Source organism: Schistocerca cancellata, chromosome 5 (assembly GCF_023864275.1).
Source record: "Schistocerca cancellata isolate TAMUIC-IGC-003103 chromosome 5, iqSchCanc2.1, whole genome shotgun sequence".
Lineage (NCBI taxonomy): Eukaryota > Metazoa > Arthropoda > Insecta > Orthoptera > Acrididae > Schistocerca > Schistocerca cancellata.
Genome location: NC_064630.1, coordinates 585,166,692 through 585,183,076, shown reverse-complemented (window position 1 = coordinate 585,183,076; position 16,385 = coordinate 585,166,692). Strand labels below are relative to the sequence as shown.

Here is a 16,385-nt window from a genome sequence, read left to right as displayed (position 1 = left end):
GCAACAAGGAGCTATTCCAGAAAATCTGTGGCATTCACAAGCATAACACAAAACAGGAGAAAAATTTCCACCAAGGCCCTGCATCTCTAACAAAAGTCCATTGGGAAGTAACTGAGTCAGGAATACAAGTATATAACAAGCTTCCCATCAGTACAAGAAAGGAAGTTGATAACATGTAGGTATTCAAAACGAAACTAAAAACATTCCAAAGGGAGCAAACTAATTATAATAAGAAATGAATTCCTAGAGTAATAACGCATCCTTCTGAGTGAAAATAGAGGAAAGAAAATCTTTACTTATGTCACGAGCACAAAACTGTTAACTTCTAACATAAATTATAGTGATAAATGTACATTTATTTATATCATAGGTTAAAATATGTACTACCATTTATTCTACACTATTAAATATCCACTTGAATTTACTCATGTGGGGAAGATAAAAATTGTGCATCTTAATTTAAATCATAATGACAAAATGTAAATCTCATTATTTCTTTGTAGCACTAGGACAACAATGTGTACGTCCATTCAATCTAATATTTTAAGCATTCACTTGAACTTATACCAGTAAAATGAAAGTTGTAATATTGTCTGCAATCAATTGTTCATAGGAAATAAGTATTGGTATTATATATAAAATGTTCACATAATTTTGTATTATTTCACTTCATTTGTAACAATATTGTGAAAAGGAAAGTTGCTAGTCACGTATAGTGGAGATGCTGAGATGCAGATAGGCACAACAAAAAGACTCTCACACACTCTGACACAAATGCAGCTCTCACACACGACTGCAGTCCCAGGCAACTGAAACTACAATGCGAGCAGCAGCACCAGTGCATGATGGGAGTGGCAAATGGAGGGGGGTAAGGAGGAGGTTGGAATGGGGAGGAGGGGGGATAGTATGGTGGGGGATGGTGGACAGAGAAGTGCTGCAGGTTAGACGGTGGGCAGGGCAGTGGTGGTGGTGGTGGTGGTGGTGGGGGGGGGGGGGGGGGGGGAAGGGGCAGCGGAGTAGTGGAAAAGGAGAGAAATAAAAAGACTGGGTGTGAAGTTGGAATGATGGCTGTGTAGTACTGGAATGGTAACAGGGAAGGGGCTGGATTGGTGAGGACAGTGACTAACGAAGATTGAGGCCAGGAGGATTACAGGAACTTAGGATGTATTGCAGTGAAAGTTCCCACCTGTGCAATTCAGAAAAGCTGGTGTTGGTGGGAAGGATCCTTATGGCATAGGCTGTGAAGCAGTCATTGAAATGATGGATATCATGTTTGGCCACATGTTCAGCAACAGTCTACATCTACATCTACACCTACATGATTACTCTGCAATTCACATTTAAGTGCTTGGCAGAGGGTTCATCGAACCACAATCATACTATCTCCCTACAATTCCACTCCCGAACAGCGAGTGGGAAAAACGAACACCTAAACCTTTCTGTTCGAGCTCTGATTTCTCTTATTTTATTTTGATGATCATTACTACCTATGTAGGTTGGGCTCAACAAAATAGTTTCGCATTCGGAAGAGAAAGTTGGTGACTGAAATTTCGTAAATAGATCTCACCGCGAGGAAAAACATCTTTGCTTTAATGACTTCCATCCCAACTGGCGTATCATATCTGCCACACTCTCTCCCCTATTTCGCGATAATACAAAACGAGATGCCCTTTTTTGCACCTTTTCGATGTCCTCGGTCAATCCCACCTGGTAAGGATCCCACACCGCGCAGCAATATTCTAACAGAGGACGAACGAGTGTAGTGTAAGCCGTCTCTTTAGTGGACTTGTTGCATCTTCTAAGTGTCCTGCCAATGAAATGCAACCTTTGGCTCACCTTCCCCACAATATTATCTATGTGGTCTTTCCAACTGAAGTTGTTCGTAATTTTTACACCCAGGTATTTAGTTGAATTGACAGCCTTGAGAATTGTACTATTTATCGAGTAATCGAATTCCAACGGATTTCTTTTGGAACTCATGTGGATCACCTCACACTTATCGTTATTTAGCGTCAACTGCCACCTGACACACCATACAGCAATCTTTTCTAAATCGCTTTGCAACTGATACTGGTTTTCGGATGACCTTACTAGACGGTAAATTACAGCATCATCTGCGAACAACCTAAGAGAACTGCTCAGATGGTCACTCACGTCATTTATATAGATCAGGAACAGCAGACGTCCCAGGACACTTCCCTGGGGAACACCTGATATCACTTCAGTTTTACTCGATGATTTGCCGTCTATTACTACGAACTGCGTCCTTCCTGACAGGAAATCATGAATCCAGTCGCACAACTGAGACGATACCCCATAGGCCCGCAACTTGATTAGAAGTCGCTTGTGAGGAACAGTGTCAAAAGCTTTCCAGAAATCTAGAAATACGGAATCAACTTGAGATCCCCTGTCGATAGCGGCCATTACTTCGTGCGAATAAAGAGCTAGCTGTGTTGCACAAGAACGATGTTTCCTGAAACCATGCTGATTACGTATCAATAGATCGTTCCCCTCGAGGTGATTCATTATGTTTGAATACAGTATATGCTCCAAAACCCTACTGCAAACCGACGTCAATGATATAGGTCTGTAGTTCGATGGATTACTCCTACTACCGTTCTTAAACACTGGTGCGACCTGTGCAGTTTTCCAATCTGTAGGTACAGATCTATCGGTGAGCAAGCTGTGTGGTCCACCCACTTGTTTCTTGGCCACAGTTTGTCAGTGGCCATTCATGCAGACAGACAGCTTGTTGGTTGTCATGCCTACATAGAATGCAGTTGAACAGTTGCAGCTTAGCTTGTAGATCACAAGACTGGTTTCACAGGTGGCCCTGCCTTTGATGGAATAGGTGATGTTAGTGGCTGGACTGGAGTAGATGGTGATGGGAGGATGTGTGGGACCTGTCTTGCACCTAGGTCTCTTCCAGGGGTATGAGCCATGAAGTAGGGGGTTTGGAGCAGGTGTTGTGTAAGGATGGATGAGTATATTGTGTAGGTTCGGTGGACAGTGGAATACCACGGTGGGAAGGGTGGGAAGGATAGTCGGCAGGACATTTCTCATTTCAGGAGAAGATGTGAGGTAATAGAAACCCTGGCAGAGAATGAAATTCAGTTGCTCCAATCCTGGGTGGTACTGGGTTATGAGGGGAATGCTCCTCTATGGCTGGACGGTGGGACTTTGGGAGGTGGTAGGAGACTGGAAAGATAAGGCACAGGAGATTTATTTTTGTACAAGGTTGGGAGGATAATTACAGTCAGCGTAGGCTTCAGTGAGACCCTCGGTATGTTTTGAGAGGAACTGTTCATCTCTGCAGATGTGACGACCACAGGTGGCAAGGCTGCACAGAAGGGACTTCCTGGTATGGAACAGGTGGCAGCTGTCGAAGTGGAGGTATTGCTCCTGGTTAGTATGTATGATATGGAGGGAGGTAGTGATGTAGCCATCTTTTGAGGTGGAGAACAACATCTGGCAAGGTGGCTTGTTGGGTTGAGTAGGACCAGGTGAAGCATATGGGGGAGAAGTAGTTGAGGTTTGGGAGGAACGTGGATAGGGTGTCCTCACCTACAATCCAGATAGCAAAGATGTCAGCAGTGAATCTGAAACAGGTGAGGGATTTAGGATTCTGGGTTTTTAGGAATGATTCCTCTATATGGACTATGAATAGGTTGGCATAGGATGGTGCCATGTGGGTGCCCACAGCTGTAACCTGGATTTGTTTGTAGGTAATGCCTTCAAAGAAGTAGTACTTGTGGGTGAGGATATAGTTGGTCATGGTGACCAGGAAGGAGGTTGTTGGTTTGGAATCTGTTGGTTGTCAGGAAAGGTTGTGTTCAATAACGGTAAGATCATGGGCATTATGAATGTTTGTGTAGAGGAGGTGGCATCAACAGTAATGAGCAGGGCACCGTGTGGTAAAGAGACATGAACTGTCGAGAGTTGGAGGAGAAAATGGTTGGTATCTTTTACATAGATGGGTAGGTTCTGGGTAATAAGTAGAAGGTGCTGGTCTACGAGAGCAGAGATTCTCTCAGTGGGGGTACAGTACTGGCCACAATGGTGCATCCTGACTGGTTAGGTTTATGGATTTGAGGAAGGATTTAGAAGGTAGGAATGTGGGGAATGGTAGGGGTGAGTAGAGAGATGGAGTCCGGGGAGAGGTTATGGGATAGGCCTAAGGATTTGAGTAGTGACTGGAAATCCTGCTGGATTTCTGGAATGGGGTCACTGGGGCAATGTTTGTAGGTGGGAGTATCTGACAGTTGGCGGAGTTCTTCTGGTAGGTAATCCTTGTGGTTCAAAACAACAGTGGTGGAGACTTTGTCAATAGGTAGGATTATAAGGTTGGGATTAATTTTTAGATAGTGGACTGCAGTTCTTTCTGCAGATGTAAGATTAGTTTGCATGTTGAGAGATTTGGGGAATGATGGTTAGGCAAGGTCTGAGGTTAAGAAATTCTGGAAAGTTAACAGGGGGTGATTTGGGGGCAGTGGGAGTTGATCATAGTTGGATAGAGGAGTTAACTGTGTTAGGCAAGGTTCATATTGATCTCTGGTTGAGTCTGACTGGTAGGGTGCATGGCAAAAAAGGGTTTCCATTGTAGGGACTGGGAGAAAGAGAGAAAGTCTTTAACAAGTCATGCAAGATTGAATTTGGGAGTGGGGCAAAAGTTGAGGCCTTTGGAAAGGACTGATATTTCTGTGGGGCAAAGACTTCTGAAGGAAAGGTTCATGACTGTGTTTCAAGTCTGCTTAGGTTTTGGATTCTATGTGGTGGTGGGAGGGAGTTTTGTAGGATGGAGTAAATGAAGTAGGTCTGTGAGACAAGGTTTGTCAGTTATGAGGGGACATGGGGGAGGTTTGGAGGTTGTTGTAGAGCTGGTGGACAGTGGTGCTCCAAGCAGGAGTAGGAAGTGAGCAGGAAGGAGAGCTTTTTGAGGTGGCATTGTGCATGTTGCTCAAGTACCTGCAGGGCAAGAGTTTCAATGTGTGTTATGGGTTCCAGGAATTTGGGATTTTGTAGCAGGAGAAGGTACCACAAGGAGGCTTGGGCTTGGTTGACAAGGTTTTGCAGGACTATGTTGGTGAGGGCTAAGTTTTGGCAGAACCTGAACAGGTAGAGATCATTGTGGAAGGAGGGGTGGCAGCAAGAGATGTGTAATTTAATGGTAAGGCCATTATGGGGGATTCTATGAGCCAAACAACAATACAGGAACTGTATGTGGGACTGGGATCTGGCTAGGGTTGCAAAAATACACACAAATACATGTGAAAATTCGTGAAAAGGATGAAGTGGATGCAAAAGGGGGAAACAACGTTAAGTCTCAGGGAGTCGACGATAGCAAAAAGGACTGGCTCTCTGCAACAGGCTGAATTAGAAAGTTACTGTTAATATATGTGCAAGTTTTTGATAGAAAAAATGGAGTAATTAGTACTTATCAGTATCACCTAGTGCTGAAATGACATGAGATCTGTTGTGAAACTCATGCTCCATTCTGTGGTCAAAAAGGAGAGGCAGTCAAACAAGAGATAATGTGGATGTTTGAGTGGAAGATTGTCAGGACATCTATTTCTCCTTAGTATAGTCCATTGGAGGCAGTAGCAAAACTGGGTGGAAATATCTGCCTTATGTTAAATGCAAGAATAGTTATTCAAATATTGTTCTGGTACGCACAAGAACAGAAAATCTTTAAGAGTAGTTGCAAAAATTTCATGGAATCAATTTCTTTTGAGCTCTGAGCTGAATGTTCACACTGGCAAGTACCCCTGCTGCATGAATCAAGGCTATAACCTACATTTATACTTGGCTGCAGAAGCTACCAATCTTGCTTACTGTCAGTTGGCTTGAAAATGAGCTCTAGTTTTATTACAGCCTTGGACACAGTATCAGCAGCTGATCTGTTAGATAGGTGATAGTATATGTGGTTAATATTTTGGTAGCTACCCCTACTTGGTAGGGGCACATTGAATTACTAAAGCAGACACTACAGAAATTTCTATCTGCAAGTGTCGGTACCATCTTACAAAAATCAAAATTTTTCAAAGAAAAGATTAAATTTTTAGATCATATTATTACATTTACTGGTATAGCTCCAGACCCAGAGAAAGTAAGTGCCATAGAGAATTTTACTGTTCCTAGGACAAGAAAATAATTAAAGGCTTTCCTGGGGTTATGCTTTCTTTTCGACATTTCTTGCCAGATCTGCTACAAAATAGCAAGGCTGTTAAATCTGTTAAAGAAAAATGCCCAGTGCATATGGACACAAGATTGTCAGGAAGATTTTGAGGAAATTAAACATGCACTTGTACACTCTGAAATTCTACATCATCCAAAATGACAAAGGATTTTTATATTTCAAGGGATGACTCATTTTCTGGGTTGGGGGTGTTTCTTTTCCAAATCCATGGAAAGGAAGATGAACATGAAATATGGGTAATAATCTCGCTCAGAAAGTGTTGTTATGTTATGGAAAACATGTGAAAGATTACTGCAGCCAGCAAGTATTAAGTTTCATCTTGACCTGTAAGTTCTTATACAAGGTGAGTCACTAACTATTGCCACCAACTTCAAAGGTACGATAGTAACTGAAAAGTTAGTGGGACGAATGTTGTATGGGAAAATAGGGGCCATAATACGACATTGGTTTTTGTTGCTAGGTTGGGTCTCACCAAAAATATGAAGGTCACCTTTATCATTTTTTTAAATGGGATACTATAGTTTGGTGCTTATTTTCTGATAGCTGCTATCAAGACAAATCCAATGATGTGTAACAGTAAGGTCTTTGAAGGTCAACGAATGTCCCAAAGGGGCATGAATATCCATTTACAGAAGGTGTTTGAAGTGATGACCATTGGTATCAATACTGTGTTGCTATCTTCTTCTCATGGATTGAGTGGTATTCCTTATCACATCGGCACTTATTGAAGCACATGCTCTGACAATTCTCTCTCACATATCGTGAAAATAGTAAATATTCACTGAATACGGCGTATCCATCTAACGTGCCACTGACATGTAAACACCATTCAATGGTTTCACATTATAACGCTAATAGTAACAGTAAAACTAGTATCGACAAATCAAGCAAATGTAAATGATGTATTCCTTCAGACAACAAGTTGATATGCTACTCATTTATGGAGAATGCCAACGAAAGTCAGTGAGAGCTAGAGACTTATACATTGAAAGATATCCTCAAAGTACTGACCCTACACATCATACATTTAAATATGTGTATGATAAATTGAGAACAACTGGATCTTTAATGCATCAGAAACATATCCGGCAAAGGAAAGTTACTAATGAGGAAATGGAAATTGGTACTCTTGCCACCGTGGTTTGAGAGGCTTGTGTTAGTTCACATCAAATTGCAAGGGAATCTGGCATCAGCCAGAGTAGTGTTGTTCATGTTCTGCATCGCCATAAATATCATCCTTACCAGATGAGTCTCCACCAAGAATTAACTTGTATGGATTGTATGCATCACATTGAATTCTGCCGATTGCCTCAACTTCAGAATCAGAGGGATGAGACATTTATTAATTTGATTTTATTTACTGATGAGGCTGCATTCATGAACCATGAAAATGTTAATTTGCATAGCATGCATTATTGGGCAAGTGAAAATCCATGTTGGCTGTGGCAAGTTGCACACCAAAAACTGTGGTCTGTGAATGTGTCATGGAGGAATGTAATGTAGGTCCCTATTTCATTGAAGAAAATCTTAATGGTAGGAAGTACTCCACATTCCTGCAAGAAACATTAGGTCTCTTTTGGAAGAAATACCTTTAGGAACAAGGAACGGAATGTCATATCAACATGATGGGTGTCTGGCACATTTGAAATGAATTGCAGAGACAATTCCCAAATCATTGGATTGGACAAGGAGGAGATGTGTTGTGGCCACTCATTCACCAGACTTGACATCTCTGAATTTTTTCTTGTGGGGATGCATAAAAGACATTGTTTATAAAGATGTTCCAACAACACTTGAAGATAGGCGAGAGAGAATTGTCAGAACATGTGCTTCGATAAGTGCTGATGTGATAAGGAATACCACACAATCCATGATAAGAAGATTGCAGCACTGCATCGATACCAATGGTCATCACTCTGAACACCTTCTGTAAATGGGGTTTCATGCCACCTTTGTGACCTTCATTGACCTTCAGAGACCTTACTGTTACACATCATTGGATTCATCTCGATAGCTGATATCAGAAAATAAGTGCCCAACTACAGCATCCCTTTTAAAAAGGTTAAGTTGACATTTCTATCTCTGAAGCAAACCTACCTAACAATAAAAAACTAATGTCATATTATGACCCACGTTGTCTCATACAACTTTTGTCCCACAAACTTTTCAGTTTCTGTCATACTTTTGGGGTTATTTTTGGTGGCAATAGTTAGTGATTCACCATGTATATTCAACAGTCTCTCTGGACAATGTATCTACAGAAATATGATTTTGAAATTGTACATTTTAATGGAGAGGACAATGTCAAAGCACATTTTTTGGCCTGTTTACTACAGGGTTTATCAGAATTCATACATTTATTAGAGCCTACATCAGATTATAGAATATTACTAATGAAGGACAGTAATTATAAATAGTATTTCTCAGATATGTGTAGAAACATGGAAGTACTGGAGGATGGTGGTCTCAGATTGAGAAAAGTAAAGCTACTCATTACACAGAATCAGAACAAAAGGGTGTTACAACATTATATGTTACAGGATAATGTGTTGTTCTACAGACAGAATGTACTTTCTGTAATTTTTTACATATGCATACCTGCTACATGTCAAGATGCACTAAGCTGGTACACATGACATGTGCGGGGGCAGTTTTGTTCTTTAAAATTTTCCAGAAAGCGTATTACATATTATTATTAGCCTAACATGCTAAGGTGTGATCAACAGCTGTTAAAAAGTTGTCTACTTTGTCACAATGGTAAACCTACAAACAAATAACTAACCAGCAGCATCTGCAAAACAAATAACTAACCAGCTAGAACATGAATAAAACTATATCTAAAGAACATACATGTATTATTATCATACTGCTATTCAGTTGAACACTGTTACCTCATATGTGCAAAACTTTTGCCACTTAATGTGAGGAAACCAGACTTGGAAAGGCCAAGGGAACCATCTTTAATATGTAAGAAATTCGTATCAGAAAGCAAACCACAAAGTTATAGATACAAGTAAACTAGTTACCACTTAACTTCTAAGGTCATCAGTCCCCTAGAACTTAGAACTACTTAAAGCCAACTAACCTAAGGACATCACACACATCCATGCCTGAGGCAGGATTCGAACCTGCGACCGTAGCGGTCGTGCGGTTCCAGACTGTAGTGCCTAGAACCGCACAGCCACCCCAGCCAGCTTCCCTGTGTATGTCTTAGGAAATTTCAACTCTCTCGAAATGTTAGCATATTGATGTGTTTGTCTTGAAACAATTAAAATTTTACATTTGGTACCTGTACACTGATGTGAAAGGTGACAGGTATGCCATAACTCCACAAGATACTAAAACATTGCCAGGCAGGTTATCAAGTGCGAGCTGCAATGAGTCAGACGCTTCTGTCCAATGAATTCTCTCTCCTTCAAGGCTTCCTAGCAATGAAAATTACAATGTTTATAATTATATTCTGAAAAAACATAAATTTCATCTGTATTGCTCTCTTTTTAAGTAAGTGTTGACATTGAAAATCCAGAAAAAGCTGAATACATGGATCATTTTGAAAAAAAAAAGCCAAAGAAAATTTGTGGTCTAATAAAAATTTACATTTATATCTTCTAATGCACTACACTTAGAATGTATCTATGTACACTGTTTAAATTGATAGGCTTTACAATATATATTTCAATGAGAAGCTTGTACAAGAACACTTTGCAGGGCATCTCTCCAATTTCCCAATAATGTCTGTAAGTAATATCTTAGATCTGTTTTTGGTAAAAACATATCTTAGTGAAGCATACCAGTATACAGTTTCTGTCCCATTTTACTTAAATGTAATTAAGGCATTGTATCCATTTGTCAGAAACAAACTGCTCTATAACTTCAGATGCAGTACTTGATTTCTTCACTTTTTTTGGGAAAGAAATATCATTAGGAAATACACTCCTGGAAATTGAAATAAGAACACCGTGAATTCATTGTCCCAGGAAGGGGAAACTTTATTGACACATTCCTGGGGTCAGATACATCACATGATCACACTGACAGAACCACAGGCACATAGCCACAGGCACTAGTACAGTGTATATCCACCTTTCGCAGCAATGCAGGCTGCTATTCTCCCATGGAGACGATCGTAGAGATGCTGGATGTAGTCCTGTGGAACGGCTTGCCATGCCATTTCCACCTGGCGCCTCAGTTGGACCAGCGTTCGTGCTGGACGTGCAGACCGCGTGAGACGACGCTTCATCCAGTCCCAAACATGCTCAATGGGGGACAGATCCGGAGATCTTGCTGGCCAGGGTAGTTGACTTACACCTTCTAGAGCACGTTGGGTGGCACGGGATACATGCGGACATGCATTGTCCTGTTGGAACAGCAAGTTCCCTTGCCGGTCTAGGAATGGTAGAACGATGGGTTCGATGACGGTTTGGATGTACCGTGCACTATTCAGTGTCCCCTCGACGATCACCAGTGGTGTACGGCCAGTGTAGGAGATTGCTCCCCACACCATGATGCCGGGTGTTGGCCCTGTGTGCCTCGGTCGTATGCAGTCCTGATTGTGGCGCTCACCTGCACGGCGCCAAACACGCATACGACCATCATTGGCACCAAGGCAGAAGCGACTCTCATCGCTGAAGACGACACGTCTCCATTCGTCCCTCCATTCACGCCTGTCGCGACACCACTGGAGGCGGGCTGTACGATGTTGGGGCGTGAGCGGAAGACGGCCTAACGGTGTGCGGGACAGTAGCCCAGCTTCATGGAGACGGTTGTGAATGGTCCTCGCCGATACCCCAGGAGCAACAGTGTCCCTAATTTGCTGGGAAGTGGCGGTGCGGTCCCCTACGGCACTGCGTAGGATCCTATGGTCTTGGCGTGCATCCGTGCGTCGCTGCGGTCCGGTCCCAGGTCGACGGGCACGTGCACCTTCCGCCGACCACTGGCGACAACATCGATGTACTGTGGAGACCTTACGCCCCACGTGTTGAGCAATTCGGCGGTACGTCCACCCGGCCTCCCACATGCCCACTATACGCCCTCGCTCAAAGTCTGTCAACTGCACATACGGTTCACGTCCACGCTGTCGCGGCATGCTACCAGTGTTAAAGACTGCGATGGAGCTCCGTATGCCACGGCAAACTGGCTGACACTGACGGCGGCGGTGCACAAATGCTGCGCAGCTAGCGCCATTCGACGGCCAACACCGCGGTTCCTGGTGTGTCTGCTGTGCCGTGCGTGTGATCATTGCTTGTACAGCCCTCTCGCAGTGTCCGGAGCAAGTATGGTGGGTCTGACACACCGATGTCAATGTGTTCTTTTTTCCATTTCCAGGAGTGTACTTAGTCACTACGTCATTGGGTTAAACTGGTATGGTCACTTTTTGAACTAATCACATGCATTAAACTACTCTGCTGAAAATAAACATATCAGGGATGGGCTACACAACTTAATATGTTGTACTTTCTGTTATGCTTTAGTATAGTGCATGCAGAATGTTGTGGCTGCTTGATGCTCAGATGGCAAGGCACGTGTGCGGAGAGCACTAGAAGTGGGAGATATGGGCAGGCACTGTAGGGGAAATGCTAAGCACTGGAGGGGAAGTGCCATTCTAAAGTGAAGCCTACACTCACAATTTCTGTAAATATTAAATGGGGACCCTCGAAGCCTACACTTTCATGGCAACCATTGAAAACTGTCTACTGTCACCTCTGTTTTGATTAGTATCTAAAAACAATTTCACTGTCTTGTTAACAATTTGTACCTTTCAGAGAAGCATCATGAGAGGCAAATTTTGAGTAAAACCTACACATTTTCCTGGTTGCATGTCAAAATTTGCTTCTTTTACCAAAACACAGCAGAGTTTACACAGTCTTACATCATTTATGTGTTGTGCAGATGCAGTTGCAAAATAATTATGAAAAAGTGGTTTATTAAGTAAGGTCAGTAGCTTACAAAAAAGCACGTTCCCAGTACAAAATAAACATATAATGTCTGCATTTATGTTATTCCAAAAACCATAGCATTTCTCATTTCACCAGCTATCGGTAGCCCTTAAAAATTGCATTCTTTCATCAAAAAAGTCTGTATTTAGTGGAATAACATGGTGGATAATGAAGTTTCACATTATAACTGTATCACAAAATGGTCTCCTGTTTGCATGCTATTATTTGCCAAAATCTCATTTTGATATCAGAAACCATTCATGAAATATGAGGATGTGGGTATTTAACATTGGCTATGTCGTTGGTATGGCATGATCACAAATGAGGATGCTACATCATATCAGTTTTCCTGACTTTGGTGACAGATATAGACCTCCAGCCAAGTCTAAAGAAAAGTTCAATATGTTACCTAAAATTCATATGCTGCAACATATTATGTATTATGCACCAAACACAAAATCATAGTGACCTCTATTTTTCATTGCAAACTTTTTTGAATTTCCCACTGTGTCTTACTTCCACATAAATATAACGATAACAAAATGATGGGAATGCCATTATGAACCTGAAATATAAAGCTATAGGTAAAGCAAAAACGACTTTTTTTTTTACTGAATAGTTTTTATAAAATTGTTTGGGAAAGATTGTATGGTGTGTACGTCAATTCTGTCATCGCTGACTGGCTGAAAGGTATCAGATACTGTTGGCCTCCCTTTCTCAACAAATGATTGAACTCGCCCAGCACTTTGGATGAAAATTGTTCACTCACAACAGTCACTGTATCCTGCATGGGCTGTACCCACTGAGTTTTAATAAATGAAGACTCTTGTACAATATATGACTAGTCCCATCCTTTTACACCTACTGGTGCCACCAACTCCTTCTACAAGCACATTGGAAGACCACTCTTTCAGTTCGCAACTTAGTGTCCTATTTCACTCAGTGTCTTCCCATCTGGCATCCACAATGGTACTCTGCCAATTTGCTTCTTCATTCTCATACAATGGGCTACATCTCCACAGTCTGAAGCAAATAGAGTGAAAGGTCGCAGGCTATATTAACTTGAATGGAATATTTTATGGTGGATTCCTGGAAGTTGGAGGACTGTTTCAGCAGCTTTGGTTGAAATTCATGGAGTGTCCTGTTTCTAGGCAGTACTCAGGGACCACTGACCTACCCCAGTTGTCCTATACATATATGATGTTGGTGTTCAGAGCTTCATTCTTCCAGGGATCTGACTCTTTCATCCATTTACGATAAATCACTACGGCAGAGGCAATAGTACACTCCACACTTGTGGAGGACTAAATCCTCTTTTATGCTGCCTAAGAGCAATTTAATTTTGGTAGGGGGCAGAATATGAGTTGCACTTCATGCTGCTTCATAATGTGACAGATCCATATTGACTGAGTGACAGCATATGGAATGGAAACATTTCCTCTTTGACTTTCTGTTTTCTCACAAGAACGTGTCTGGGATCAAGACAAATTTGCTGCACTGTTTAACCATTTTTGCAGAATACCAATTTCAGATGAGAAAAATTTGTTTTTAACCTATTCTGATTAATCAGAATTACAAACCATTTCATTGACATAAAGTATCTGCCAAAAAGTTAACATTATGTTTATTCTAGCTCATGGCATTTATTGACTGTCTACATTTTGATAATACTAGGAGAAACAAAATAAACAAAAAGAAATGGTTTACATTAATTTTTAGGCCATTTTCTTTTCTACTTTTTTTCCGTACTAATGCTGTAGTCTGTGGTATCATTATTTTTTTAACCATTGTCATCATAATCTTCATAACAGCACAACATGGCAATTTATATCTTCATTATCACAAATATTTGGCTGTTTCTCCCAAAAATGTTGCTATTTCTGAGATTATCATTATGATGGGACCTGAGAATACATGTTGGATTTAACTTCTGTACTGACATGCGATTGTCACAATGTCTCTTGCTTCCAAACATAAATCTTACCAGTCACTCACTATATAGAACCAGCTGACCTACTGCCTTTCATACTCATCATACAGCATGGTGAGTGCTGACAACATTGAAGTAAGAAACAGGAAAGCGCACTACTGGCCACTCTGTAGACTTTTACTGTCTCCTCCAGAAATGAATACTATTGTTGAATATTTGTCTAACATTGAAGTCAGTTTGATTCCAACTACTAATGGATTTAGTCGATCTGCAGTTTAAGTGTGGTGAATGTTCATAAACAGCCAAAGTGTGCGGTATAGATTCCCATGGTTGGCAACATTATGAAATTTGCTGTTTGCTCATTGCTGCCATCTCTGCAATCATTATTGCTGTCAGTGAAGCTGGTGTCACTGTTCCCCGTCCAACCATTATACACTCCTGGAAATTGAAATAAGAACACCATGAATTCATTGTCCCAGGAAGGGGAAACTTTATTGACACATTCCTGGGGTCAGATACATCACATGATCACACTGACAGAACCACAGGCACATAGACACAGGCAACAGAGCATGCACAATGTCGGCACTAGTACAGTGTATATCCACCTTTCGCAGCAATGCAGGCTGCTATTCTCCCATGGAGACGATCGTAGAGATGCTGGATGTAGTCCTGTGGAACGGCTTGCCATGCCATTTCCACCTGGCGCCTCAGTTGGACCAGCGTTCGTGCTGGACGTGCAGACCGCGTGAGACGACGCTTCATCCAGTCCCAAACATGCTCAATGGGGGACAGATACGGAGATCTTGTTGGCCAGGGTAGTTGACTTACACCTTCTAGAGCATGTTGGGTGGCACGGGATACATGCGGACATGCATTGTCCTGTTGGAACAGCAAGTTCCCTTGCCGGTCTAGGAATGGTAGAACGATGGGTTCGATGACGGTTTGGATGTTCCGTGCACTATTCAGTGTCCCCTCGACGATCACCAGTGGTGTACGGCCAGTGTAGGAGATCGCTCCCCACTCCATCACTCCATGATGCCGGGTGTTGGCCCTGTGTGCCTCGGTCGTATGCAGTCCTGATTGTGGCGCTCACCTGCACGGCGCCAAACACGCATACGACCATCATTGGCACCAAGGCAGAAGCGACTCTCATCGCTGAAGACGACACGTCTCCATTCGTCCCTCCATTCACGCATGTCGCGACACCACTGGAGGCGGGCTGCACGATGTTGGGGCGTGAGCGGAAGACGGCCTAACGGTGTGCGGGACCGTAGCCCAGCTTCATGGAGATGGTTGCGAATGGTCCTCGCCGATACCCCAGGAGCAACAGTGTCCCTAATTTGCTGGGAAGTGGTGGTGCGGTCCCCTACGGCACTGCGTAGGATCCTACGGTCTTGGCGTGCGGTCCGGTCCCAGGTCGACGGGCACGTGCACCTTCCGCCGACCACTGGCGACAACATCGATGTACTGTGGAGACCTCACGCCCCACGTGTTGAGCAATTCGGCGGTATGTCCACCCGGCCTCCCGCATGCCCACTATACGCCCTCGCTCAAAGTCTGTCAACTGCACATACGGTTCACGTCCACGCTGTCGCGGCATGCTACCAGTGTTAAAGACTGCGATGGAGCTCCGTATGCCACGGCAAACTGGCTGACACTGACGGCGGCGGTGCACAAATGCTGCGCAGCTAGCGCCAATCGACGGCCAACACCGCGGTTCCTGGTGTGTCCGCTGTGCCGTGCGTGTGATCATTGCTTGTACAGCCCTCTCGCAGTGTCCGGAGCAAGTATGGTGGGTCTGACACACCGGTGTCAATGTGTTCTTTTTTCCATTTCCAGGAGTGTATAATGCTGAGCTTGCGCAACTGTTAAAAATAGACTGCAATAGCTTTTGGCAGGTGGGTCGTATGTAGCAACACCAGCTAATATATAAACGAAAGATTGCAATTATGATTCAGTCCCATTCTTGAACTTTTGCCTGTACTGTGATCTAGTGACAAGTGTCAGTGCTATCTCCATGAACGTCTTGCTGCTATAATTTATTCTCATGAAAACAATTACAGACAGTTTAATATAATTTATTTCCTTTGTTAGTCACTGCATTCTGTATTAATTTTCCTTCTTGTTTCAACTGAATGTCACCATCATATTCTACAACTGGTAGTGTTTTTACCCTAACATATGAACAATGACCTAATTTCTCTTGTGAAATCCACTTATAAATCATTACAGTCTCTCATAACCAAATAAAATATTGGCCTGTGATCTGAATCAAGTAATGGTTTTGAAGGACAACATTTCAGCTTTTGAGTGTTACTTT

At 42.5% G+C, this 16,385-nt stretch overlaps 1 protein-coding gene across 1 annotated transcript in view; it reads right to left on the bottom strand.

Annotated features, from left to right (window-relative positions):
* Positions 1-16,385, bottom strand: part of LOC126188699 (dynein axonemal heavy chain 7-like) — a 337,765-nt gene that overhangs the window by 101,328 nt on the left and 220,052 nt on the right. Inside the window, exon 14 of the mRNA XM_049930307.1 lies at positions 9,486-9,621. Within this exon, the coding sequence (XP_049786264.1) occupies positions 9,486-9,621 (136 nt within the window). The remainder of the gene's footprint in view (positions 1-9,485; positions 9,622-16,385) is intronic.